This window comes from Cololabis saira, chromosome 9 (assembly GCF_033807715.1).
Source record: "Cololabis saira isolate AMF1-May2022 chromosome 9, fColSai1.1, whole genome shotgun sequence".
Lineage (NCBI taxonomy): Eukaryota > Metazoa > Chordata > Actinopteri > Beloniformes > Belonidae > Cololabis > Cololabis saira.
In genome coordinates, this window is record NC_084595.1 from 22,722,156 (window position 1) to 22,749,466 (window position 27,311).

General features: G+C 40.4%; 2 protein-coding genes across 5 annotated transcripts in view; both read right to left on the minus strand.

Annotated features, from left to right (window-relative positions):
- mfsd3 (major facilitator superfamily domain containing 3) overlaps positions 1 to 17,743 on the minus strand; it is a 38,203-nt gene extending 20,460 nt beyond the window's left edge. For 2 of the 4 annotated variants that reach the window (XR_009783175.1, XM_061730841.1), the window contains exons 1-2: positions 15,454 to 16,271; positions 3,702 to 3,849 (exon numbers count right to left, since the gene is read on the minus strand). Coding sequence is in view for 3 of the 4 variants with exons in the window: in XM_061730841.1 (XP_061586825.1) it covers positions 3,702 to 3,849; positions 15,454 to 16,153 (848 nt within the window). In the remaining variant the exon portion in view is untranslated. Of the gene's footprint in view, positions 1 to 3,701; positions 3,850 to 15,453; positions 16,276 to 17,606 lie in introns of those variants that run through there. The other 2 variants (XM_061730838.1, XM_061730839.1) reach the window with 2 other exon arrangements.
- Positions 17,744 to 21,451: 3,708 nt separating this feature from the next.
- anxa1a (annexin A1a) lies at positions 21,452 to 26,065 on the minus strand. Its single transcript, XM_061730842.1, has 12 exons — positions 25,930 to 26,065; positions 25,261 to 25,341; positions 24,484 to 24,574; positions 23,964 to 24,058; positions 23,747 to 23,860; positions 23,389 to 23,479; positions 23,228 to 23,307; positions 22,676 to 22,820; positions 22,489 to 22,584; positions 22,329 to 22,387; positions 22,072 to 22,194; positions 21,452 to 21,939 (listed from the first exon to the last, which is right to left on the minus strand). The coding sequence occupies exons 2-12, from the start codon at positions 25,318 to 25,320 to the stop codon at positions 21,880 to 21,882; spliced, it is 1,014 nt and encodes a 337-aa protein (XP_061586826.1). The 5' UTR covers positions 25,321 to 25,341; positions 25,930 to 26,065; the 3' UTR covers positions 21,452 to 21,879.
- Positions 26,066 to 27,311: the final 1,246 nt, after the last annotated feature.

The following is a 27,311-nucleotide window of genomic DNA, read 5'->3' on the forward strand; positions in this document are numbered from 1 at the left end:
AATTGGTTCAAGGTCAGTAAGCACAAAAAAAATTCATACATAATGTGCACCTGATTATAGGACGCACTGCAGATTTAGGAAAAAATGTAAGGATTTTAAGTGCGCCTTATGGTGCGGAAAATACGAAATATGTATGAGTGCATGGTTGCATGTTTATAATTGGATATATGTTCATACATGTATGGATGCAACACAGACATTCAAACATACTTACAGACCTCATAGACTTACATGCAACACACACACACACACACATACACACACGCACACATACACACACAAACACACACACAGTCTCTTTTCTGTTCATCCTTTTCTTTTCAAGTCTGTTTGTCTTATGCTAACATGCCTGTCCTTTTTGCTGCAACAGATTTCACCACTGGGACACATCACACAAACACTACACTAATCACCACACTACACACACTGCACTCATCACTGTCTTGTCTTTCTATGAGTCCTTTACGAGTTTCACATTGAGAATTTTAGTAGTCCATGTCAGAATCAGGAATTCAAACATTTTTTTATTTCACCTAGTGCTCTTCTTCAGTCTTCTAAGTCCTGGGCATTGCTCAATGTAAAAGGAGCACATGACACACATGTATTCGCAAATGTAAAAGGGGTTAATGATTCTAAACCCAGAGTATGTTTTATCAAACCAACTTCCAACTGAGCTGTGACCCAAGAATTCAAATTGAGTCAAATAATTCAACATTTACTTTCTACTGTGAGCATGCCAGTCACCTACGAAGCATTATGACCTGTGCATAAGCTGTTTTACAAATGTATTGGTTGGTTATTACTGTATATAGCAGTAGTAGAGTAAATTCTTAACATTTTAAGAGAACCAAGCAGTGATAATGATAAAATGTTACTTAAAATGCTGGCATCTGTATCTCAGTAGATCTGACATTTACATTCACTTGAGTGTATACCAGCTCTGAGGGGTGTCTTGTGTTTTCTGCACACAAAGGTGTGTGTGATGGGTTGCAGCTCATGCTGTTCTCACACAACACACCACACAGGGGGCCTTCTGAGCTCTCAAACAAGGTGATGTTTACTTAAATTACTGAACATACACTGTTGGATAGAAAGACACATATATACTGTATACACAAGCCAATAAGGTTTGCAAAAGAACATGAACAACAGTGATAAAGAAAAGATAAAGGAAATATCAGTATGAAAGTAAAAGTCAGACCACACAAGCTATTTAGAGAAGAACAAATAAGAATGTTGCCGTATGCGACATCACATAGAATATTGCATACAGCACACAAGGCACTAAGATCGCTATTCATGAGATGCAGTGGACTGAAATTTGTTCTTTATTCTTGACTTTTTTATTTTATGTTCTTATTTTGTTGTTTGTTTTTGTAGGTGCTTCTTTTTTTGTTTGGCGGTGAACATGCAGCATGAAACAATATTTTTATCCAAAATTGAAACCGTCTATCTCCAATTGTGAAGAGATGCACCAATTAGGCCCATCTGATTTCTGATATTTGCTAAGTTGTGTCCTGCAGTTTTTAAAACTCAGGACATCTGACATCAGTCTGCATAGTTCTTTTTTTTCTTTATTATATCTTTTTAATCATTACATAAACTGTATTATTCATATTTTGGCTTTTTAAAGATTACTACTCGTAGGACACAATTTCTCAGTTGAATACAGATAAGACTCAAACAAGTTACTGCACATTTTGCATGAAGTAAATAAAAAATGTAGCTTCAGTGGACCCAACAACACAACATCATTATGTTAGTGTAGACTATTGGTTCCCTAACTTTTTCTGCCGTGCCTACCTTTGGTTTATAAGAATATTTGTATTTAATACATTTAAATCTTCAGAAAATACAAAATGCTCAAAACGTGAGGGAGTTACAGACCTGTAGATTTCATTTGGACAAAGTTATTCACATCACAAAAGCCCTAACCACCCGTGGGACCGTCTCAGCGGTTCTAGTGTAAAAAAACAAAACAAACTACATTTACAGTGTGACTGTAAAGTGTAACTTTTTTTTATTTGTCTCTCCGTATTCTTTTCTCTTAGCGTAATTATGTTCAGTATAACCTCTGTGCAAAATGTGTTTAAAAACATGAACAATTCCCCGTCCAATAAGTCCCGTCAAAAACCTGTCCATGATGCCAAGCATTCCAGACAGTGTCCAAGCATTCATTTTTTTTTTTTTCAAAGATTCATACCAACCCTCTCTCCCTCCCCCACTTTGGGAACCACTGGTGTAGCCTGAGTTCAGTTAATTAGGGCCCGAGCACTTACAGTGCGAAGGCCCTATTGTATCTGTAGGAATTTTTCTTCTGACGAAAGGAGGGCCTTTTTGCCCCCCTAAACGTGCCCCAAAAGTCACCAAATTTTGCACGCAAGCCAGGCCTGGCGAAAAATTTTATATTTATTTGGTTTGCATTAATGGGCGTGGCAAAATGGCTCAACAGCGCCCCCTAGGAAACTTTGTGCCTCAAGCCCCACAATACGGTTTGACGTACATGCACGAAAATCGGTACACACCTGTATCATGTCACAACTTAAAGAAAAGTCTCTTGGCACCATGGCTGAAACCGAACAGGAAGTCGGCCATTTTGAATTAATCGTGTAATTTTGGCGCAACTTCTGCCATTCCTTTGGCAGTTAATACGGCCCGAACCGTAACGTGCACCCAGGTGTGTTATACATCAAAATGTGCGTCTCCATCCTGCGACAACGCACATTACTTTTCTCAGTCAAAACCGTTACCGTGGCAACACTAGATGCCAAAAAGCGCACCCACCCTTCATCTGATTGTTCCATATTTGATAGTTCCTGAGTTCTTAATTTCTGCCATAACTTTTCAATGGTTTGATATAAAGAGTCGTGGGTGGTGTCATCGGACTCAGTTTTGAGTCCTTGACCGTAATTGGTGCAAATTAGCCCCCCTCTTATTCTGATTGGTTGTCCATATTTTCTGCTATAACTTTTGAATAGTTTGACATAGAGAGTCGTGGGCGGTGTCATCGGACTCGGTATTGGATTTTCTGCTGGTGTCATCCGCTAAATGTCCAGGCCTGAAGACATCGACATGCAAGTCATACAAGCGCTTCCACTGCAGCACGCCTGAACGTGCACAAGGGTGCGAGGGCCCGTTCATCGCTGCTTGCAGCTTTAATTAATTATGAAATTACCAGCTAAATATAAGTAATATAAACACTGCAGTGCCTATTGCCGAGCAACAGACCTCCATCCAGAGCTCCATCCAATGTTTGAACATGTTACAGATATTACAGATTTGTGCCTTTGGGTCTTCCTCACTTAATACAATCTTCTCCACCATAGGCATGAATGCAAGTGTGTGTTGCAGAATTGACATGGACAAAAAAAAAAGGTTTTCCAAACACTCACATTACAGAAGTGGGAGAAGGATGTTTCTTATTATATTAAACTCTTAGTTGTTCAAAGGAATACATCTGAAAATAACTTCTCAAATCATTTCAATATGCTATAACTTTTATTAAGGAAATAGAATGAAAAAAAATCAACCCTAAAAGCAAAATATTACATTTAATCCCCTAAGGGATATTAGTTTCTGTACAAGAATGTGGATTTAGTGTGATGCAATAAAATGTTTTGACTTTATAAGCATTTTTACAAACCAATTTACAAAAATGAAAACTAGCACCACTGAAAGCCATCACAGGTGATGAAGACTACCTGAACTGCGCGAGCAGCAGGCCTCCAAGCGACGACCCACAGATGGAGAAGCCCATGGCAATGATGCCGTTCCAGAAGCCGAGCTCCCTGGCCGTCATGTGATGATCCAACAGGAAAAGAGGAAACATTGTAACTGCACCCTGCTCACCTGCACACACAGTGACAGGAGACGGTGAAGAAGTTTAAAGAAAAGAGAAAAAAAAGGGGAAAAAATTAGTAGAATGAAGAGAAGGGTGAATTGAAACAGTAGTCGATTCACTATGCATTATGCTGTATATCTCTGACTAAGCAAAACTATTTTTCACCTACAGTAAATATGCGAGAGACTACCTGAATACGCATGCCTATAGCAATCCCAGTCAAGTAGGACTAGGAAGTTGTATTAAACTGTTTAACATGCAAACCTGAAAAACATGGGTTTTTTTCTGAGATGATGACTGCAGGATCAAATGAAGCACTCATGCGTGTGGTACACCTAGGCTTATTCCTGGAAAGTGTCAATAATAGATGCCTGACAAGAAAAAGAATACCCTCAGTCACTTTATCAAACAAGGGCCTAGCACTTTCCCTAAAGCACAAAAAAGAAAACACAACAAAACACAAAAACTTCCATAGATGAAACAGACCTCACAGACCTTTCAGTTAAAATAAAAAGTTTCTATCAGACAGTTAGACTTTCTCTGTGTGGCGCTGAGTGTGGGGGGTAATGTTCTGCTGAACATTACAGTAAAATATTCAGTGGTGCCGACTACACGGCATTATTATATTAATGGAGACTGACTTCAGAAAGATGGTGGGACCAAGGAGCTGTATGAGTGACAGCTCGGCTCCCAGACTGCTGTCAAAGACGACGCAACACAACCGACGACTCACTCACTCACTCAGCCAGCCAAGAGACAAACAAAAATAGAGGAAAAAGAAAAGAGACAGATGAAACAGACTGGGAGGAAAAAAAGTAATAAGAGAAAGCTGAGGGGCTCCCAGTGATAGGGAGTGCAGCGGCAGCATTAGAGTGTCACCGCTGTAATGGTGGAGTGACAACCAAGCAGAAATGTGGGTAAAGACATGGATTCTCTCTGTAGCAAACACTCGTTTCTCACGTCTGTCACTCGTGTTACTGCTGGAAAAATGACACATGTAATACACAGACAGGACTGACTATGATATTTATCATAAAATTCACTTTGCCAATAGGATGGCAACATTTGAATAGCGAAGGATATGCAATTATAAATGTAGAATATTCAAACTGTCATACATAGTTTAAAGAAGAAAAATTACAACAACCTGAGCAAAATAAGCAAACACGACCACAACACAGCCAACGACAGATATTCAGCATTGCTACATTATTAAATATTATCCATTGCTGGATAATACAAAATTTTAATAATAAAAATACTAAAACCATCATAATTAAAGTAACACAATGTAACATGGAAGCCTTAAACTAAACATTATTGTTGCAGTAGCTCCAGATGTTGTTAACAATTCATAACTTTTGAGTTTTGTTTTCTTCATCATTGTTTTTTCATTGAAAAACGCAAGATTTTTGGTAATAATATTTCATTCCTGTTTGGATGCTGTGCAGCTTCAGGGTTTCCAACACTTTTTACCTACCCGTTATGATGAGTAACCATAGCAACGAAAAAAGTTGTTTACAAGCTGGAGCAGCTGATTGAAATGTTAAAAGCCCAAATAATATTCAAATTGAGAAACCAAACCTTTGATAAGCTGAAGAGGAGATGCAGAGTGGGAGCAAAAGAGAGAGAGAAAGAAGGTATAAATTTAAACATTCTCTTCCCTCAAATCATGATGGGGAATGCAACATCTCTCACAAATGAGACGGATGACATTGGAGTGGTGACAGAGTATGTTGGGAATGCGTGATGCGTTTCACCAAGACGTGACTGCAGGAGAATAATTCTGACTTCAACGTCTCTCTGCCTGGCATACGGTTAGAGTTCACCGGGGTTATTTTAGTACCATTATACAGCTTGCCATCAGCTGGTGCCAATGATGCATGATGTAAATGGCTCAGTTGTTTCTAAGTCATATTCACAACACCCCATCGCATTAGTAGAGATGTCTGGAAATTTCAAGAATGCCTCTCTCTCATTTCACACATTTCAACAGTTTTTCAATTGCTCCACAAAATAAAATAAACGTAGATTTTTTTTTTTTCTCTATGCAAACATTATAGATGCATACAGCTTTGTCTGCATTACCTGCTGTCAGCGAGGCAGATCATAATCTGGGCTTTCAATTGTCCACCCTGTGACCAAAAGGACTGTGAGGAGGTGGTAACAGGAAACTGAAGAGACTCTATAAGGATGTCTTGAGGCTACAGACTGGGAATGCACTCTGTGAGCCACGTGTAGATGACATTGATGCCATGACTGAGTGCATTACACACTATATTAACTTCTGCGTAGACATCATCATCCCCACCAGAACAGTGAGGTGGTCCTCCAATAACAAATCCTGGATCACCACTGATTTAAAAAGGAAAAAAGAAAAGTCTCCAGGGAGACAGGGATTTACTGAGGACAGTAAAAAAAAAAAACAACTGAAGAGTCAAGGAAGGAGGTGGTGTACCGGAAAAAGCTAGGGGGCAAGCTCTAGCAGAACAATGTACAAGACCACAGACCACAGGCTTTAAGCAGTGGAAGGATCAGACAAATTAGTTTAGTTGATTGGCTTTATTCAGTTCACAAACTAGCTCAGCATCCTCTCCTTGCCCCAGCCAAACGGAACTCCCATCCTCCTGACCCAGGCTGCCCTGTCACACCTCAACTCTTTCATCTTGGTCATGGATCTTAATGCTGTTCCATTGCTGTCTCCAACCGCACTGGGAGATGCTGCTGTCCCTGAAAACAATGTTAACACTACAGTGCCTACTGCCAAGCAACAGACCTCCATCTAGATCTCCATCCTATGTTTGAACATCTTACAGATCCATCTGCCTGCCGGTAACTGACTTTTCTGAGTTCTTTCGACACCTCACATAATCTGATCTGATACTAAGATACTAATGAAACTAAAGGCTCTTTTAGACTACATTATTTTAGGCCCAATTTGTAAGCTGCAAGGGTCTCCGACACGCTGGTGGCACAGAACCTCAGCTACCTGCATATGGTAATCCATTCCTTTACACATGTTCTTTGTTTTTTTTTTTCATGTATGTAGGGCCTACTTAACAAATCATGGTACAAAAAACTTGCTAATTTTGTTAATAATAATAATAATAATAATAATAATAATAATAATAATAATAATAATAATAATAATAATAATAATAATCTTTGTTTTGCACATGGTAACATCTAATTTTTATGTGTATTTTGTTGGTAAAAAAATGTGTTTTACGGATGGATCAGATGACCAAGTTGCTGTCAGATCCTGCAGTGTGTGAACAGGAGCATGACCTAAGACTCCGGATTACAAAATAGTGAGTAAGCCAACTCTGTAAATCACATGTGTAATATTTTTCTTGCCTATTTACAATATCCTTGTAAAATAAATAATAATTTTTCATAGTCAACTATATCACAAGATTACAAGCATACGCAGGACAATTGTTTACTATTGAATTTCTTTTCAGAGGGTATAAAACACTAATTCACTGTGTAAAAAAGGTACCAACAAATGTATGTCAGCAAATAATGATGATGTGTTGGTTTGAGATGTTTACAAATAACTTATGTAACTGTAAAAAAAAAAAGATGTAAAGAGAACAAAATGTAATAGAAGAAAGGAATGACCTTTATCATAAAACCTACCAATATAGTCTTTTTTGTGATCAGGAGGGAATGGTTAGTTTCTACCGCTCTTTAGTGAGAGCTGCATCAATTACCTTTTAATCTCCGTCATCTATCATCCTCTGTACTGAGGTGTTCTGACTTGCATCAACTGTACCATAACCATATCAGTCGTAATAACGTAAACAATGGCAGCTGAATTACCCATGATACCATTGTTGTTTACTCTTGGGTCTGCACTCCCATACTCATGTGTCTCTTGTTAAACTCAAAGCTCAGGTCTTTCACAATGCTGCCTTTAACTATTTTTTTAAGGGGAGGGTTGGGAGGGGGTAATATGCAAACAAACACAACCTTGCTGATTATTCCTTTCTATAAATATTCTCAAAGCAACAATAGTCCATTTCAGCTGGGATTTCATTAGACATACACAAAGCTTTAACAAAGTCTAAGGAAGAAAGAGTGGAACAGGGAGGAAAGAAGATTGAGTGACAAGCATGGATAAAAAGAGAAAATTGAATGCTTCAGAAAAAAAATATAAAAAAAAAAAAAAGTACAGAAAACAGTGAGAGCTAGAGGTAGAGAGACACAGCAACAGGTCAATGAACAAGAGACCAAGGAAAAATACAGAGTATGCATAAAATGAAAGCATTCAACATTCAGAGAGTCAAAGATGGAAAATTATTTTGCCCGATTTGTCCTGGTAATTAAAAATGTGATTGATGGAAACTGAAACTGAGAACTTAGAATAGCTGATACAAAAATCATAATTTAACATCAGAAGAAGAAGGATGTGTTTGAGCCCTCGGCTTTCATCAGCCGATCCTTCCATGAGTATAAACTTTTTCATGGAGAGTCACAGTCACCAGGCTCTTGGAATTGATTAACAAAAATTTTGTTTTCGCACTACTGCACACTGACTCACCAGAAAGACATAAGTGACCACCTAGACTTAATTAATAAAAGAAGAGAGCCTTCCATTTGAAAAGTACAGCACTGATTAATGAGTTTCAGGTAGTAACAAGTTGTTTAAGTCTTAACTGATATAATCATCTTCTCATCCCGTAAACAACCATATCAGAAAATGGATCTTGTGGTTAGAGAAAATATGTTACAGAAGGAATGGTCTGCATCAAGCAAACAACTCAGGAGACTGTTAAAACAGTACTAAACTTGGGTTTAAAACTTCCCAATACAAACCTGTATGGAGATGAAACCTAAATGGTTCAACAAAATATGTGCCTTCTTTTTCTTTTTTTGCCTAGTCAGTCTACATCTCAGCCAAAAACTATCAATTTGATGATGAAAAAAAAGAGGAGAAATATTTGGAGAAGTTTTTTGTGTAGCACAGAACAGGATCACGGTAGGATAAGCTTGAGACTAGGGTGAGAGGCTGACGGGGACACTGGGGTGAAAGCCTGACGTCCGTGCAGTAGCTTAAACAAAAGAGCTGGCAGAACAGGTGAGATCAACGAGGACACAGTCAGCCCGCGGAGCGACATTATCACTCCCTGCTGATAGCAAGGTACGGTAAATGGAGACAGCCTGGTTTGAGTTCAGCAAAACCCATAAATAAATTACATAAATATATATAAATATCAAGTCCAATGTGAAAAAACATATGTACACTTTTCAACCTTTAAGGTTCCCTCAAGACAAAGAGTCAACAGAGACCAGTCCATCTAATATTGATCAACTGCTAAGTTGACTTCCACTCTCTCTCTCTCACACACAGACTCGCACACACTCACATTCTGGAACTGAAACTCCACAAATTTTGCTCAAACACAATATATTCAATACATTTTGTAATCTAAAATGTATTTTTATTATATTATTTTTATATTTTTGTTATCTCTTAGTGACTCATGCATAGCACGTACAACACACAGAGGAATCTGCTGATGTGTTGTGTTTCTGTAAGAAAACAATGTATTTGCCAATATCTCAGATCGAATCGGATTTTTACAACACCAAATATCAATATTGGTCTTAAAAATCCCAAGGAGGTCAAGCTCTATTGAAAACAGATTACTGGGTCTCCAGACAGCTCTAGACGATCGTATGCATTGGCATGGTTAAATGTGTGTAGTTCAATTTCCATTCAATTTCCATATTATCTGTCGCTCTCCCTCTTTCTCTCTGCACCATGTGGTGGCTGATAATTTATTTATAAGCCCCACTCTCCCTTTCCTTTTCTAGAAATATGGCCAACTCTTGCCCAAATTGTTGCCAAAATTATATTCAATTACTACTTTTTATACATGTGGTAAAGGTTAAAATGGCACCACATTGGTGGAAGGCTGTTGCAGTAGTTCTGGTTATGTTGTGCTTTGTTTTGCAACATCTTGATATGTTCTACTTGATCTTTTTCATTAAAACAACAACTTTTTGAAACAGAATTGCCAAATCAAACTTTTTTTTCTCCTGAATAGCCATTAGGAATGCAAGATCTTTGGCAAAGGAAATGGAATAACATGGAGAAATCCAACCGGGACTGTTGAGAATAAAGTACTGTGTGCTACACAAAGAAGAGAATGCCTGAATTTATTTTCAACTCTAACTACTCCCCGATACACAGCTCTTGAACGAACAGACAGACGACAAGCAAAACACTAAAACGTAATGGAGGAGGGACAGCAGTGCTGGCTAACAGCAGATGAGATAATCCAGGACACCATACTGTCAAGGAGCACCTGTATGTCCCAGAAACTGAACTGCTGGATGCAAGTCTACAGTATGTCTTCACACCAAGCGTTTGATGCTGCATGTGATGTAATCAGATCCGTTGTTATACTACAACCACAACACCTTGATGCGTTCATAGCAATTTTTGGAGATTTCAACTACACCAATCTCTACAACACTTCAAATGTTTCAACAGTTTGTTACTGCAACAAAATCTGCTTATGTGAATCAATCAAGTACTGTTGAGTTTAGTCCAATGTGACTAAAAACTGCTGGCAAGAGCGAATGCAGTCTGATCCAAATGTTCTGATAAAAAAAAAAACAGTGCAAGTGTATCAACTAAATATTCTGAAGTCCAGTTTTGGTTGACATTGTTAAGGTACTGATTCAACATCAACTATTCTGGATGATGGTGGTCTTATGAGCAGCGTTGAGCACCAATTTTCACTGATTGTGTTGACTGTACTTTGTTGGTGTGATTTACAAGCTTTTATTATCTGAGAGAGATGTTATAGGAGGGTGTTGGAATAAACCTTTTTCTGTTCATTCACCCATTCTTTCAACATAGTTAACTCCTCCATAGATTGTCTTTTCTTATAACCATTCACATCTCTTGTCAAACCTAGATGTTTATCACTTCCTTGTTTCTTTCCTCCCCCTTACTCTACATAGTGTAGTTCCTTGCAAGTTTTGAATCGAGAACATGGCTCTATGTAAACTTTTTCTACCAGCAGCACCAGTACTCCTAACTAAGACATTTATGAGGGTTAGCAAAGAATTTAGAAGCAATTTTAGCACAGCACTAATAGTTTTTACACCCTTTGTGATCTAGAGATAAACAAGTTACAGATGTCAACAAGCTGACAAAAAAAACAACAGAGTGAAGTAGTGATCTAAAAAGAAAAAACAACAACAAATTAACTGCATTTCTTTTGAAATAATAAACACTAAATTCAATTAATCCATTCAAATTTGAAAAAAAAAGCTATTTCATTGTTTTAAGGTTTTTGGTCTAATCTCTCTATTATCAAAGAATTTATCAATAATAGAGTTAATATGGATACTTCTAAATGTGTCAAGTTGTATTTTTACCCAGGTTCTGCAGTTGACACATCTGTGTCACTTCCATGAGCTGTACTTCATTTCTGAGTCAGATAATCACTTTGACATTTTCAAATGAAACCCACAAACCCAAATTTGCACGTTTGCCCTTCCTTTACAATATCATGAGATGTACTGCATTTTGCATTCCTTTCTGCAGAGCTCATGCATAACGCTATTATTATAATTCAAAAATGTTATATATTGGAAGTTTGTGGAAAGTTCAGAGTCAGCAAACAGGTTTTTCTCGCAACTGTTCATCCAAACAAGCTTTTTTTCCTCTTCTTCTTTCAAACAATAGCTGTACGGATCTTCCATGTCAGGAGGAACAGTTGTTTTCCTTTTTCTAGTGAAATCATCCAACCATTTCACATTTTTTCATCATCAGAAATTTGGGGCTGTTGTGCCACAGGACAGTCTGAATGATATTTTCTTATGATAAATAAACAATTTTCTCTTAAATTTAACTCAGAGATTAAGTTTCTTGAAATAGTGTACCCCCGTGACCCTGCAAAGGATAAAGCGGGTATAGATAATGGATGGATGGAAATAGTGTACAGTAATAAAATATTAGTAAAGTAGTATTCAACATTTAAGCAACTCCAGGCCTCCATTACTGGCCTCTTTCATAGCCTTTTTACTTATTTTTCTGCTAACTTTCCTCCCCCTTCACACACTGCATCCGTCCCTCTGAGTCTGCCCAGACAGTTCTCCCATCATGCTTATGGCCTCAGATGACACAGGGGTCACAGTTCAAACACAAGGCTCCCAATGATTGGCCACAGTGTTGGACACAGCGCAAACTCTGAGTTCATTAGGGATAAATGAAGGAAAGGGAGTGTGTGTGTGTGTGTGTGTGTGTGTGTGTGTGTGTGTGTGTGTGTGTGTGTGTGTGTGTGTGTGTGTGTGTGTGTGTGTGTGTGTGTGTGTGTGTGTGTGTGTGTGTGTGATTACCGGTCTCACACAAACATACCCACATAGCCCTTGAACAAAAACAATACTGTCTCACATAGGCAATTATGCTGGTACATCCAGGCCTAATCTAAAATATTACACAACCTTTGTATTTTTTTTTCCTATCTTGCTGCAAAGGTGGAAACAGGCCATACAAGTGCTACTAAAAAAGAGCTCATTTGTGGTACTGAAAATATTAGAAGTACTTATTTTTATAATGATGAGCGTCAGCCGCTAGAGTGTTGTTACATGTCTGTGTGTGTGCTGAGAGGCAGAGAGAGTCTTGGGTGCTGGTGGTGGGGTGGTAGGGGTGCTCCCTAGACAGATTAGGGGGGTCCAGCCAGCCTTCATACTTTGTCTAGTAGTGTTGTCTGCTGGAGCTTATCCGATTACTGAGCCACCCTTAACACTCTCAAAAAACATAACCTCAAACACACACACACCATTAAAAAAAACAAAAACAAAGCAAAGACATACACATACACAAACACAAACAGGTTCTATGCAAATGTGAGGAGACAATTATATTCCCACCACCCACGTACACACGTACACGTAAACACAGGATGCGCTGTATTCCATTTCAGTTTCTGAACGCCACAGACACAAAGACGCTCTAATCCTTACATAATCCCCTTCTGCTGCCAAACACCAAACTCTGGTCATATCAACTCTCACTCCCACACACACACACACACACAAGCTTGAATATTTCAAAACTACTTTAAATTTTAGGTTCTTATTGGAATTATCTGTTTCTATACAAAACTATATGCACACACTCATGATGCATTCAAACTAACACTTGCAAGCTCATTTAAATGCCTGAGGTTTGTACTCGTGTGTTACTCTGACTTTAAAAGTTGCTGCTTTATCTGTTTTATGTCTGTTTCTCTGTGTGCGCACAGGACATGCACAGACCAAAAAATAATTGCGTTGAACAACTAATTCTCCAACTTCTTAAAAACATTAATTGCTGAGTGAGTTTACTCTTAATGAAACACCAACAGAGACATCTAGTGGTGATCTCAGGGCCCTACGTGAGGACAGCAACTCCAGTGCAGAAGTGCCACGGGGACAAAATGGACTGATACAGGAAATCTAACTTCTCACTGCCTCTTATAAGCTACATTTTCAGGTCAAGCATCCGGACAGATGACATTTTTTTATTCTTAAAAGAGAATCTGTGTCCTATAACCATGCAGATTGGCTGATTTATTCCAGAATAATTCAAGAATTATGATTCAATATCTATTTCAGGACCAGTGTTTGACCCACATCCTCTTTTAAACTGAGGGGTTTAAAGATCCAGAGATCTTAAACAGCTTGTAAAGTCATTGCGCGACCTTCATAATGTCAGGTAGGTTTGATCTAAGGTCATTTAAAATCTGAATGTTTAACAATTGTAGAGCAGCAGAGGTATATCTTGCCCCCTGTAAAGATGCACATGACAATAATGTCATCCGATGGCATGCTCAAGGTCCCTTGCAAACAACCTTGCACAAAAGACTTCCTTATATCCAAGTAACCAGCTTGTGACAGGCCCACATACGTATCAGTATTTTAAACTCCAATTCCAATGAAGCTGTGACGTTGTGTAAAATGTACTTAAAAGAAAAAAACCTATTTCAACCCATATTGAATTGAATACACTACAAAGACAAGATATCTAATGATCAACTTTTTTTTTTTTTTTTTTTCAAATATTCATTCATTTTGAATTTGACGCCTGCGGCGGATTCCACAGAAGCCAGAGCAGGGGCAAGAAAAGTCTTGGAAAGTTTATAAATCCTAAAAAAATAATAATAATAATAATTCTGGAACATGTTAATTGGATATATGCGGGTGTCATGACGGGGTATAAAAGGAGCATCCTTGAAAATTGTTCTTAAGCAAGAGTGAAGAGTTTCACCACTCTGTGAACAACTGTGTGGCTAAATAGTCCAGTTTATGAACGCTTCACAATGTACAATTGGAAGGAATTCGTTATCGACAGTCCATAATATGATAAAAACAAGATTCAGAGAATCCGGAAAAATTTTCTCCACAGAAGCAACTGGACTCAAAGCAGTCTGACCAGCACTCATCCATGATGTACCCTCCTATGTGATTTCTTGCTTGTGTTGTTCTCTCAGATGTAAGTCGCTTTGGATAAAAGTGTCTGCTAAATGGCAGTAATAGTAGTAGTAGTAGTAACTATATCGACAAGTTAAACCAAACCACCCAAAGCGAAAGCCATATATACACCCAGAACTGCTGCCGGATGCTTTGAGCCTGAGTTCATACGAGATGGACTGATGTAAAATATAAAAGTGTGCTGTTGTCTGATGAGTGCACATTTCAAATTGTTTTTGGATATGATGGACATCGTTTCTTCTGGGCTACAGAGGGAAAAGAGCATCAAGATTGTTATCAGAGAAAAGCCAGGAACTATGATAGTCGGGTGCATGAATGTCCATGGCATGAGTCATTTGCTATTCTGTGAAGGCAGCATAAATGCAGAAGGGTACATACAGGTTGTGGAGCATAATATGCTGATACGCATTCTTTTTCAAGGACATGCTTATTTCAGCAAGACGAGCCACACTCTGCATGTGTTACAACAATGTGGCTTCATAGTAAAAGAGTGAATTCCACCAACAAAGTTTTAATAATTGGTGTCCTCAATTCCTAAATGCTTACTAAGTCTTGTTAAAAGAAAAAAGGTGAGGTTATACAGTAGTAAGCATGCCCTGTGCCAGTTTTTTTGGAACGAGCTACAAGCAAATTCAAAATGAGTGAATATTTGCCAAAAAAAGAAAAACATTATTTATAACCAATATATATGGAGAATCGGATTTATGTTTGCAATTAATCTGTGATAATTACCATGCTGCCGTGCACACTTGTTTCATTTGCCATAACTGGACGTGTGCACTGACCTATGAATTATCATTGTGAATTATCATTCTAGGTTAATCTCCCCATCATGTACCTGGTACTTATAATCTTCAAACCTACCGCTTATCAACAATCAATAAATCCCTTGATAAGATCCCTGTGCACGTATAACATGTGTTAGAAATGTGCGGCTGTCCATTAAGATTTCCATTTTTACTTTTTTGACAAATTTCATAATTCAAACACTGATGAAGAAAATAAATGACAATTACTCAATAATGAAAAAAATAAATCAATATATTGTTTTTTTCCAATATTTATGAAAGTGTTTTAATTTAAAACAGTATTGGTGCTTTATTCAAACTTACCCAGTTTGTATGTGAGCACATACAGCATTGTCCATGGGGTACCAGGCACCGCCAGCAGCTTCCTCCACACCTTCCATGGCCCCACGGCATCCGCTCCCTGCCCTCCCTTCCTACTGCAGTCAGCCTGCTGCCCCCTTACACCCTCATCATCTAGCACAGGGGCCCCCCAAACAAAGAGAGCCACACCTGCATACACAAATGTCAATAGCATAAACATCCAGTTCCATCCGGCCACATCAATCACAGCCAGGAGCCCACCTCCAGCAAACACTGACCCAGCCTTATACCCAACAACTTGGGCACTATTGCCCAGTCCCAGCTCTCCACGGCCTTTCAGCAACCCAACTGCAGCCCCATCTACAGCTATATCCTGGACTGAGGCCAGGGTGTTCATTGCCAACAGAGTTCCAGCTACACCCCAAATATGCGCCTCTGGAGCCAAGGTGGAACTGGTGAGGCACGTGAGAGCAAGTCCAGACACTGTCCCCACCAGCCAGCGACGTTTAGTACCGACTCTGTCTACCAGAGGGGCCCAGAGGACCTTGAGCACCCATGGAAAGTACAGGATCTTGGTGAAACCAATGCGGGTGAGAGAGTGGCCGGCCCCACGCAGGTAGACTGGGAGCAAAGACGACTGGAGACCATAGGGAATGCCCTGGACAAAGTACAGCAGGCCCAGGAAGACAAGTTTGTCATTCATGGTCTACCTCCAAAAACAATCCTCTGCTTGAGCAGACACTGCAGTGGTCCATGAGTCAGGTCTCTATCATCTTTTAGATTAACGGTGGGACTTCAAATGAACCAGTGGATTAACTGAATGACCTAAAATAGAAGACAGAAAAGATGTGCAAATCAGGGTTACTGAGGCAAGGCAAGGCAAGTTTATTTGTATAGCACAATTCAACACAAGGTAATTCAAAGTGCTTTACATCAACATTAAAAGCGGCAAGACACAATTAAACAGTAAATAACAAATAAAATGAAAAAAAAGATAAGAAAAGTGGTAAAATAATAAAAACTACAAGTTGTTAAAAAGTAAGGGCAGTATAGTACAGCAGGTAAGTATTTAATTTAGGAGTACGCTTCAGTAAACAGTAATGTTTTTATCCTGATTTAAAGGATCTACAGTTGCAGCAGACCTCAGGTCTACAGGAAGTTTGTTCCACCGGTGAGGAGCAGAATAACTGAACGCTGCCTCACCTTGCTTGGTTCTGGTTCTTGGGAACCACAACAAACCAGATCCAGATGAACCTCAGGGGTGTGGGAGCTTCATAGGAACTAACAGATCCAGCATGTATTCTGGTCCAAGACCATTCAGGTCTTTGTAAACCAGCAGGAAGATTTTAACCTCTATCCTTTGACTCACTGGAAGCCAGTGTAGTGATTTCATGACCGCTGTAACGTGGTCCAGTTTCCTGGTGTTTGTAAGGACTCTGGTGGCAGCGTTCTGGATCAGCTGCAGCTGCCTGATTGATTTGTTGTTAAGGCCTGTAAAGATGCCATTGCAATAATCCAACCTACTGAAAATGAATGCATGAATTTGTTTTTCCATGTCTTGTTTGGACAGAAACCCCTTAATTCTAGCAATGACTTTAGATGGCTTTGAAGTTCAGGTCTGAGTCAATAATTACACACAAGATTTCTGGCTTGATTTGTAGCTGTCAATGACATGGAGCCAAGGTGAGTGCTGATCTTTTCCCTTTCATTTTTAGGGCCAAAAAAGGATCACCTCTGTCTTTTTTGCATTTAGATTGATTTGATGAATACAGTACCGTATTGACAGTAGGTTAAGATTCTAGTTTTATGACATATCGGGTGGCTAGATCCTTGAGCAGCTCAGTGAGACAGCCTTACAAGGCTGTTCACTCCTGCAGATGCGCTGCTTCACCCAGCTCAGTTACACTGACGTTAACGGCTGATTTATGGTTCCGCGTTACACCAACGCAGAGCCTACGTAGGCTCTGCGTTGGTGTAACGCGGGACCATAAATCAGGTTTAACCCGGCTAAATGCCCGCATTAAACAAACAGTAGCATAAACTAGGTCAGCTTTAAAACACATTTATACCGCCTGTCAGTTTTATCTGGTGGGTTGCTAGGTATAAATGCACATAGAGAGTAGATTCACATCCGCTGTGAAGGACATTATACATACATGCTGCTTAGCCCAGCCTTAATCCCAGAAGGAGCTCGGTTTGTTTACAGTTGAGGGCTGGACGAGCTGTGAGTTGCCAGGTTTGGTGACAAAATCCTTCTTTAGGGACCCGGAGAACTGCAGGAACGGGCGTGTTTCTTCTTCTTCTGAGTTTTACAGCAGCAAGCATCATCGAAAGTGCAATACTGCCACCATAGGGATTTAATCTGAACCAAAACTCCTCCTCAATAGAAGACAAGTACTAAAAAAAAAGTATACATAAATACAGTATATCTACGCTTGACCCCTGTTACAACCAAAAACGTAATAACGGCCTATAACGTAATAATTTTGGCCATTTCAAATGTAATAAAGCCAATAGTATAATAATGTGCCAATAATGTAATAAAACATTTGAGCTAATAACGTAATAACTTTTTGCCGATAATGTAATAAGGCATTACATTATTGGCTGGTTATTACGTTATTGGCCTGGTATTAAATATAACCTTTCAAAATGTAATAACTGGTGCTGATAATGTAATAACACATAAATATGACAGCAGCTCTTGGAAATAAAGGTTTTTTTTGCAGTTTTTTGGCAGTTAGTGGATGACATATAGAATAGAATAGAATAGAATAGAATAGAATACTTTATTGTCTGTCCCAATGGTGACAGAAATTCCTCTTGGACAGGGCTCACAACCACATTCACACATTCCCATAAGGACACGTTACAATATAAAAAGAATAAATACGTTAAAAAACAGTAAATAAGTTAAAACAGACATGACGGTGCCTGTTAAAAGTGCAACAATCTATTTGATAGTGTTCAGGATGGTTGTGGCAGATGGAATGAATGACTTTTTGTAAATGTTTTTCCGGGCCAGTGGAATTCTATACCTTCTGCCTGACGGCAGTAGTTGAAATGAGTGGTGAAGGGGATGAGAGGGGTCTTCTGTGATCAGAGTGGCCTTCCTGATCACAGAGCGGTTGTAGAGATCAGACAGGGGGGTGTGTTGTGATCTGCATATTTTGCTGGCCTGGTTTATTATTCGTGAGAGTCTGGTTTTGTGTTTGATGGTGAGCAAGTTGTACCAGGATGAGATGTTGAATGTAAAAATGGATTCAATGAGTGAACGGTAAACCAGAATTAAAATGTCTTTGCGGTATATAATATACGGTAGTCGTCATATTTATTCATCCAAGATATGTCTCTCTCTCTCTCTCTCTCATAAAATCAGTGTCTCGTTGAGGGCGTTGAGGTGTCAAATGAATTCACCATATATTTTCATATATATATATGTTCTTCTTACATTATCGGCAAAAAGTTATCGACTCAAAAGTTTTATTACACTATTGGCTTTATTACATTTGAAATGGCCAAAATTATTACATTATTGGCAGTTATGTTATTGGCTGTTATTACGTTTTTGGTTGTAACAACCCCTGTCGCCACTGTCCAGTATGTTACCCAGTCCTGTTAGTTTTTTTATTCTTTGCAGCCATAGTTTTGCTAAATTCTTCCTTAAAATGACAACTGAATGTACTGCTGTCACTTATATAAAACCACACTTATTAGATGGAAATTGTTATATCACGAAGAGTGTATTTCAAGTTACTGTGACCTATTTACCATCACTTCTCTTCTGCTGCCTCTTTACAGAATAATTGGGATGTTTTCCAGAATGCAACAAAGACCTACATATGTCATTTATACATTTAATTTGACATATTCCCTGTTCATTGATTAGTTAAATAAAAATAAAAAACTTCCTGCTTTTTGGGAAAGTGTATTTAATTTATACGACAAGAATAAACACTCGTCTTTTGTCTGTTTACCCCAGTGATGTCGATTTTTTGCAACTCAATTGCCGTTTGCATTATTATGTACAAAATATTAACATGACAATGTCAAGATGTTAAACATATAGCAAACAAGAAAAATCCCAAGAAATGGTTAGCTATTATTTTTCAAGTGTATTGTATACTCACATTATATGTCAATATATTTGGACAATCAAATGGACCCCTCAAGTCCAGTCTATGAGATGTATATGTGTGGCAGGGTGGAGGAGCTGCAGCCACTCAGGCTGATTAGGGCACAGGTGGGCCCAATCAGCCTCTCCACTCTGCCAGCCTTCATAAGGCAGAGCTGGACAGCAGCAGAGGGGTCGGAGGAGCTGCTGGTATGCTGCTGAGGAGCTGGGTGCTGCACGTGTGTTCTGTGTTTGGCGAATAAAAGGGTCTGCACAAAACTCTGTGTCTCTCCATCCTGTCGGTCGGGCCCCGTGGCAGCGAGACTTGCTACACTGGCACCCAACGTGGGGCCTGACGGGCGGAGAGGCATGGAGCGGGCCCTGGACGCGCTCGCCCAGGCCATAGCGGACCTGGCCGCCCTGCGCCGGGACCAGGGCGGGCATCAGCTTGCTAGGCTGGAAGCGCTTGTGGCCGCGGAGCCGCGACCGACACCTGCGCCACGCCTGAGGCTCGCCCCAGCAGCGCGGGAGGGGCTGGCGGCGCCGCAGCTGAAAGGCCGGGAGGCAGAAGCTGCGGGCCGCCAAGCGACGGCTCCCGAGACGGTGGGACCCGCGGAGCGACCCACCCCGGCACCACGCCTGAGGTTCACCGCGGCAGCGCTGGCGGGGCTGCAGTCGACCGGCCGGGAGGCAGTGGCTGCAGGTCGCCAGGCGACGGCTCCTGGGACAGAGTCCGAGGTGGAGTCCGAGGTGGAGTCCGAGGTGGAGTCCGAGGTGGAGTCCGAGGTGGAGTCCGAGGTGGAGTCCGGCTGCGTCAAGGAGGAGGCGGTCCTGGACGCACCAGTTTCGGAGCGGGGCCGCGTCACGGAGGACGCCGTCCTGGAGGCGGCCCAGCGGCCGGCGTGGGGCCACATCATGGAGGAGGGGGTGGTCCTGGACGCACCGTCTGGCCATGGGCCACCATCGGCCCGGTCCCGAGAGCGGCGTTCTCGGCGGTCGGCCCGGCGCCGAGGACGACCCCCCGACCGTTCCCGCTGGTCGGCCGGACGCCGAGGTCGGCCTCCCGACGGGTCCGGGCCTGGAAGGCCCGGGGCGCAGTCGGCGGTTCCGGGCTTCCTCTCCCGCTCCGAGGGGGCCGGGGGGGGGAGTAGGCTCGGCCGGACGGACCCCGGCTCGAGTTTGGCGTTGGGGGTGTGTGGCAGGGTGGAGGAGCTGCAGCCACTCAGGCTGATTAGGGCACAGGTGGGCCCAATCAGCCTCTCCACTCTGCCAGCCTTCATAAGGCAGAGCTGGACAGCAGCAGAGGGGTCGGAGGAGCTGCTGGTATGCTGCTGAGGAGCTGGGTGCTGCACGTGTGTTCTGTGTTTGGCGAATAAAAGGGTCTGCACAAAACTCTGTGTCTCTCCATCTTGTCGGTCGGGCCCCGTGGCAGCGAGACTTGCTACAATATGATACAGTGTTAAGTCCCCACATATCCATACTTTGCTTCTCCAGAATGTCTCCACCAACTCATGTGTATTTAACAGGCTCACTTCACTGAGTCTCAAATCCATGGAATTTCTCAAGTGTCCATATTGGAAGCCATAACACTGTTTGATTAAAGTAGTTACCAAGCACTTGCATAACTATTTCCCATGTAAACATGAATACAAAAAAAGAAAAAAAAAAAAAAAAAACGTTTTTCATTAGAATTACTAGCTTGTTAGATGTCAAAAAGTTGTCTCTAGAGAACTGTAATTTTATATCTCTTTCAAGAAATGTTTACTCATGCAACCAATGTCTTTATATATGCAAATACGGGCTATTAATAGGTGGATTCATTCAACAAAGGCAGACAGACTTTTTCAGTATGTGTCTATGTAAATAAACAGGGTTCTCAGACAGAAGGTCAGTACAAAACCTTTTATTTGCACTTGTCAAAGCTCCTTCAAGTGTAACACTACCAATAATGGGCACATTGGTGATCTGTAAACAGCTGCACTCCAATAACTGACGCCAGCCTCTCTGAGCATCAGAAACAGAGCACAAAGCTGTGCCAGCCTAGGTTCTGTGTAATGTTGTTGTAGCAACTCTTCTAAAATATTTTGGAATAAAAATGCATTAACAGGATATAATACGTGCACTAAGGAAGTGCCGACTATATTAATCTTAGGCTCATAGCTAAATGTCATGACAGTCACAAAGACAACTGTCATTACAGTTCTTCAAAAGCATGTGAGGCACAAAACTAGTAAATAGATACGCTTTTGCTGCAGCTGGGCATAATGGGAGATCCGCTTTTTGAAGCTGGGAAGCTGGATCCTAGTGATGGGCTTTTAGTTTTCACCCCCACAGAGAGCAAGCAGGATCTTCTCATAGTCTCCTTTTGTGTCATCCTGAAGGGAGAAAAAAATATATATAATAACAGCAACTCAGTACATTTTGGTATTTGTCCTTCATGGCTAGTCCGCACTACCAAAAGAGACTGAATATCTGTTTACTGCCATCATCATTGGATTTCTGCTCACCAGAATCTCTTGGTAGAGAGTTTTGCCGTAGTTCTTCTTGTACTCATCCTTGATTCGTTTCATGTCAATCTCAGAACGACTCACCATGATGCGAGTCAGGATACTTTTGCGGGTGCCTTTACCCTGATAGTTAAAAGAAAAATAAAAATAAATAAATATGTCAAGCTGGGAAATTGGGACATACTGCTATCCGTCTGTGTGGATGCGTGTACAATGAGTGTGTGTACACTGTGGGAAGTTGCTTATATGTACTGTACCTTCATGGCCAAGTAGAGCTTCTCAGCAAAGTAAGCAGGCCTGCTTCCAGAACACTTCACTGTAGTAATACATATTGGTTCACTTTAATCCATAGTATTTGCATCAGTTACTTGTTTAATGCTCAAATAATCAAGCTGGTGGACAAGTTACTGCCCTTACCTATTGCTGTGAGACAATTTTCAATATCTCCCTTCATCTCCAGGTCGATAGCTTTGGCCACATCCACTTTGCTGTATTTTGAATACCTTTCAAATACTTAAGAAAAGCATGGGGAAAATGGTTCAGTTTCAGAAGAAAAAAGTAAGACCTAGTAAAATCTATTCAAAAGGGAAGCAAGGTAGATTACCTCTGCGAAGATGAAGGGCACTCCTGGTGGTCAGGATTTCAATAAAGGCGGAGCAGTCTTTGCCCTTCCTCCCCTCTCCGGCCTCGTACAGAGCCCTGGCATCGCTGTCAATCAGCTGCTCATTGACTCCCTCAGTCCTGCCGGCCTGTCACATGCAGCAACACAGCAGGCTCACTCACATTCCTCTGCATTTGTTACTTATACAAAACATAAAGTTGTGGAACATTTAAAAAAAGCAAAAACTGCAGTTTTTTTACTTTATTTTAAGTAAGATACATGCATTGGGTTTGAGCAGTGCTTCTGCTCTTCGAGTACAGGTGTGTACGTGTGTCAAAGGAGTCAGTTTGTTTTAGTTTTTGTATATTAAAAAAGAAACAAAAGAAAATGCTGTAAGCTTACAGCAGGGCGTGTTATATTGCCTCAAAACTTAGCCATGTGCTTGCATTTGACTCATTACTTCACTGCAGTAAAAGTACCGGTAGCTTCAAACTGAAGCAACAAAGTCCAAAAGGCAACCCCAACACAAGACAGAAAACAAGTGGACAGGTGTACCTTGCAGAGGGCAAGCAAAGCAGCCCTGAAGTCTCCACTGGTGTCAGATCGGATGTCCTCCTCCAGGTCCTTCTTGTATTCTTGGCACAAAGATCATTTAAAATGGTTGTAAATGGTTATATGGTTTGGGGAATCGTTGCTTCTACTTTGTTGACACATACCTTCCTTGTAAACTTTCTTTATGTCCACGATCTGTTTGTTGGTCCTGGAAGCCATAATCTCTATCAGGGTGTCCTCATCTGTTCCAAGACCCTGAGACAGGGACACAAAGACAGATTAGTGCAGTGAAAGATCCTGTATGCACTGCTATCTAAATTCAAAGTTGCACATTTTAAACCTCCCCTTAAGAGAAGAACAATGGATGAATGTGGGGAAGTGGGTGGAAGTCATTATGCACCAAAAATAAAAGATGGTGATGAGGCCAAAGCGTTCACCAAAGAGGTTCACCAGTATCTTGGGTTTGGAAAGGACTGAGTAGTTTGACTTTTATGAGTTAGGTTTTACTGAGAGTGTTTGTACCTTCATGGCCAATTTCAGCTGTTGGGCATCATAGTGGGCAGGTGATCTCAGCAGAGCCAGCACCACGTCCTCCAGATCTCCCTTCAGAGCATTCTTCAGAGCCGTCTCCAGAGGCTGTAAGGGACAGATTTAGATCATGTAATAGGTAATAATCTATGTGCAATAAAAACCTTGAGCACACATCCTCATGGCAGAATGTTTGGGAATCTATTATTACCTTGCCACTGGCCTGCTGGTAAGCCTCTTTGATTTTCTGCCTCTGCTCATTGCTCCTCTTGATCAGAATTTCAATGATCGTGTTTTCATCCACGCCTGCACAATACATAGGAAATGGTTCTGCCAATCTATACGACAATATCGACATAGTTCAAATATGTTCATCATGTTTTCTTGTTAAATTAAAGTTGTTTATTCAGACATATGGTAGAAAAGAGATGTTATGAAGGAGGCGACAGCTTTTTTTACAACTTTAAGCACTGGAATGTAATGATACACTAAATAGCCAGCAGAGGGTGTTAACCCTTTTAAAACACAAAAAACCAACATTGATCTTGGAGATCAGGGAAAAGACAGGTTCACACTTGCTCAAAAGATTTACTTTGGATTTATATAGCGCCCTTCAAGGCACCCAGAGCGCTTTACAGAGACCATTATTCATTCATACACATTCTCACTGGTGTTGGTAAGCAACATTTTGTAGCCACAGCTGCCCAAAAGATTTAGCCTTTTAAGTTCACCTTTTGTCTTGATTGCCTTATCCAAGACTGCTGCATCTCCGCTAGCGCTGAAATTCAGTGCTGGATTCACCGTTCCCTCGTTCTTTAAGACCTAGGAGGCAATACAGATCATTATGCGTTTGGTTAACACTTTACATCTGTTCAGAGGTATGTAATCGATGTCCCTGTAAGTCATTTTCAAACTCTTTGCGTGCTGAAACAAATAGCTTTGTTTATTACATCAACTCAATCCATTCTTCATCTTAAAATAAACAGGGGACAACTGCATTACTCTTTATTTCCCATTTTAAGCCTTAAAAACAGCCCATAACAGTGCACTTTAAAGAACAGTGACTGGAGAGTTAAAGAAAAAAAACAATGCAGATTTGTCTTGCCCAACTTTCCAGCAGCTCACTTAAAGGAGCAGGGAAAGCAGAAGTAGCATTTTGCTCTGTTTGCTAAGTTTATAGAAGGGAGGAGCCCATATTCCTCCTGTGAGTCATACATCCTCCCTTCTTAGTATAACCATTACTCTTATTTCATAGCTACTTTTACAGTTGAGACCTCTATCTTCATTAATTTAGACATTTCCCTTCATGCTCAGGCTCACACCCTTCCCTCCTTTCACCTTTAACTCATTGATCACTCTACTTTGCGTTTTTTTCCTCCCCTTTACCCACTCCCCTCTCTGCTTGTTCAGTTTTTCCACTCCGACATACCACAGGAAGAGAAAAAAAAAAAGGAAAAAAACGAGGTGGTTGGCCTTGGCAACCAAAGCATATCTACAGAGTAACATACCGACTCATCGGGCAAGCCCAGATAGACTGTTTGCTGCATGAAGGCTTGAATGAAAGACATGGTGGGACTGCTGCTGTCTGTCTGTAGAGGGAGAGGAGAACATTAGAGAACTGAGAAAGAAGTCACTGAAATGATGTCCATACATGGCACTGAAAGAAGAGTTGTTTGCTCTCTTATTCTGTCTGATTCAAATGCTTTTCTTAAAAGTTGGGTACCTGGTTCCTTGAAAAGGTGCTATATAGGTGCAAGTATTATTATTAAAAAAAAAAGAAAATAAAAAAGATAGGCTACATGTTTCTCTTCTTCAACAAACAACCCCTGTAATTTACTAGACGTTTATATATAATTACAACAGTGTGTGGACTGCTCTGCCACACCCACGTCCAACACTAACATTACCACAGGATTCTGTTTTAGTTTTACTTTCACGTGACTTAATAGTGACACTAAAACGACAACTCCGCTGCACATGACACATATCCCGGATTCTTCAAAATGTGTAAAAAGTGCGACCCCCTGAACATCCAAACTTTTCCAACCACACCCTCATACGTTGCGTCAATGCCTTCAGGAAGAAGAGACCGACAGACGCCGCATCAACTCGCAAACTCATCAAATGTTGTAAAAACTAAACATTAGAGAGCACATTTGATCTGATAAAGGACTTACCGGGAAGCTTCAGAAAGGAGAAGTTTGTCTCACTGTGGTTTCAGGAACGATTCGGCGACAGACAGGTCGAATTTATACTCCAAATAAACCCCACCTAGTAACGGGTCCAGCCCCCGCCGCCGCCTCACGCCGCGGAGCGCAGTGAGCTCCGACCGTGACGCACATTACGCACGCTCGTCCGCAAACACTGGGAAAGCTTTCTCCGGGAGATTTAGAGCCGCCACGCGGCTTTTTGAAACACATGTGCTGAGAAATTGCCAGCTCATGATCTTTCATAAAGTCCTGATCTCACGGAAAATCACTGGGATATTTGGCATCTGGCAAATTCAAACGTAATGGTCTCTGTTTGATAAGTTTATAGCACATACATGAAATGTACGACACGAATAAACTAATTGGCCTTCTGATGCCATTCGTTATGATACATAATGACTCCTTTTATGTTTTTTATTGTTTGTGTGTGTGTGTGTGTGTGTGTGTGTGTGTGTGTGTGTGTGTGTGTGTGTGTGTGTGTGTGTGTGTGTGTGTGTGTGTGTGTGTGTGGGGAGGGGGGGGGGAGGTTATTATTATTCTTATTGATAGTAGTCGATATAGTACTATTGGACATTGGACATATAAATGCCTCAGATATTGCACTGCTGCTGATGTCATGTCTTTCTGCTATACTAATCCTTGTACTGCACATTGGACTTTTTTTGCTGTTGTATTGATCCACTGCTGTCCATAGGTGGAGATATTGTTAATGTGTATTGTTGATTGTCTTATGTTGTGTTGTTGTGGCCATGGTGGCAATGAAGTTTCCCCTTTGGGGATTATTCAGTTAAAATTGTTGAAATTTCATGAACTAGTAGACCATAGTATTCTGCAAATTATGTTTAAAGCTCATAAAAAAACTTTACCAATCAACATTCAGAAAAGATTTGAAAAAAGAAAAAGCAAGTATAACTTAAAAGGAACAGAGATTTTTATAAAACCAAGATGTTTCTGTGAAAGGAATCCATTTATGGAACAATCTGAACAAAGAAAACAAAGAATCCAAATCAAACATTACATTCAAAAGAACAATTAAAGCCTGTATGTTAAGGAAATATAACGAAAAATGTTGAGTTTGATTGACATACCCGTAGGCGGTGGTAATTTTATTTAATGTTATTTTAATTTTAATTTAGTTGTTTTTATTCACTTAGTTGTTTTTTTTTATTTTTTATTTTTATTTTTTATTATTATTAATTTATGTTATTTGTGAAAGGGGCAGATCAGATAAGATTCTTCTTCTTTCTGCTCCCTTTTCATTCATAAGTTAGGAACATTTGTATTTGTGTTTGTATTAAATTGTTTTGTTTTTTGAATGAAATAAAGAATAAAATGAAATTAAATGAAAT

Excerpts from the sequence above, each read along its gene's own strand:
- anxa1a (XM_061730842.1), bottom strand. The coding sequence starts at position 25,320 with ATGTCTTTCATTCAAGCCTTCATGCAGCAAACAGTCTATCTGGGCTTG. Across the intron at positions 23,861-23,963 it reads ACCAGCAGGCCAGTGGCAAG|CCTCTGGAGACGGCTCTGAA; the intron begins GTAATAATAGAT and ends TGTCCCTTACAG. Across the intron at positions 22,585-22,675 it reads TGCCCTTCATCTTCGCAGAG|TATTTGAAAGGTATTCAAAA; the intron begins GTAATCTACCTT and ends GCTTTTCTTAAG.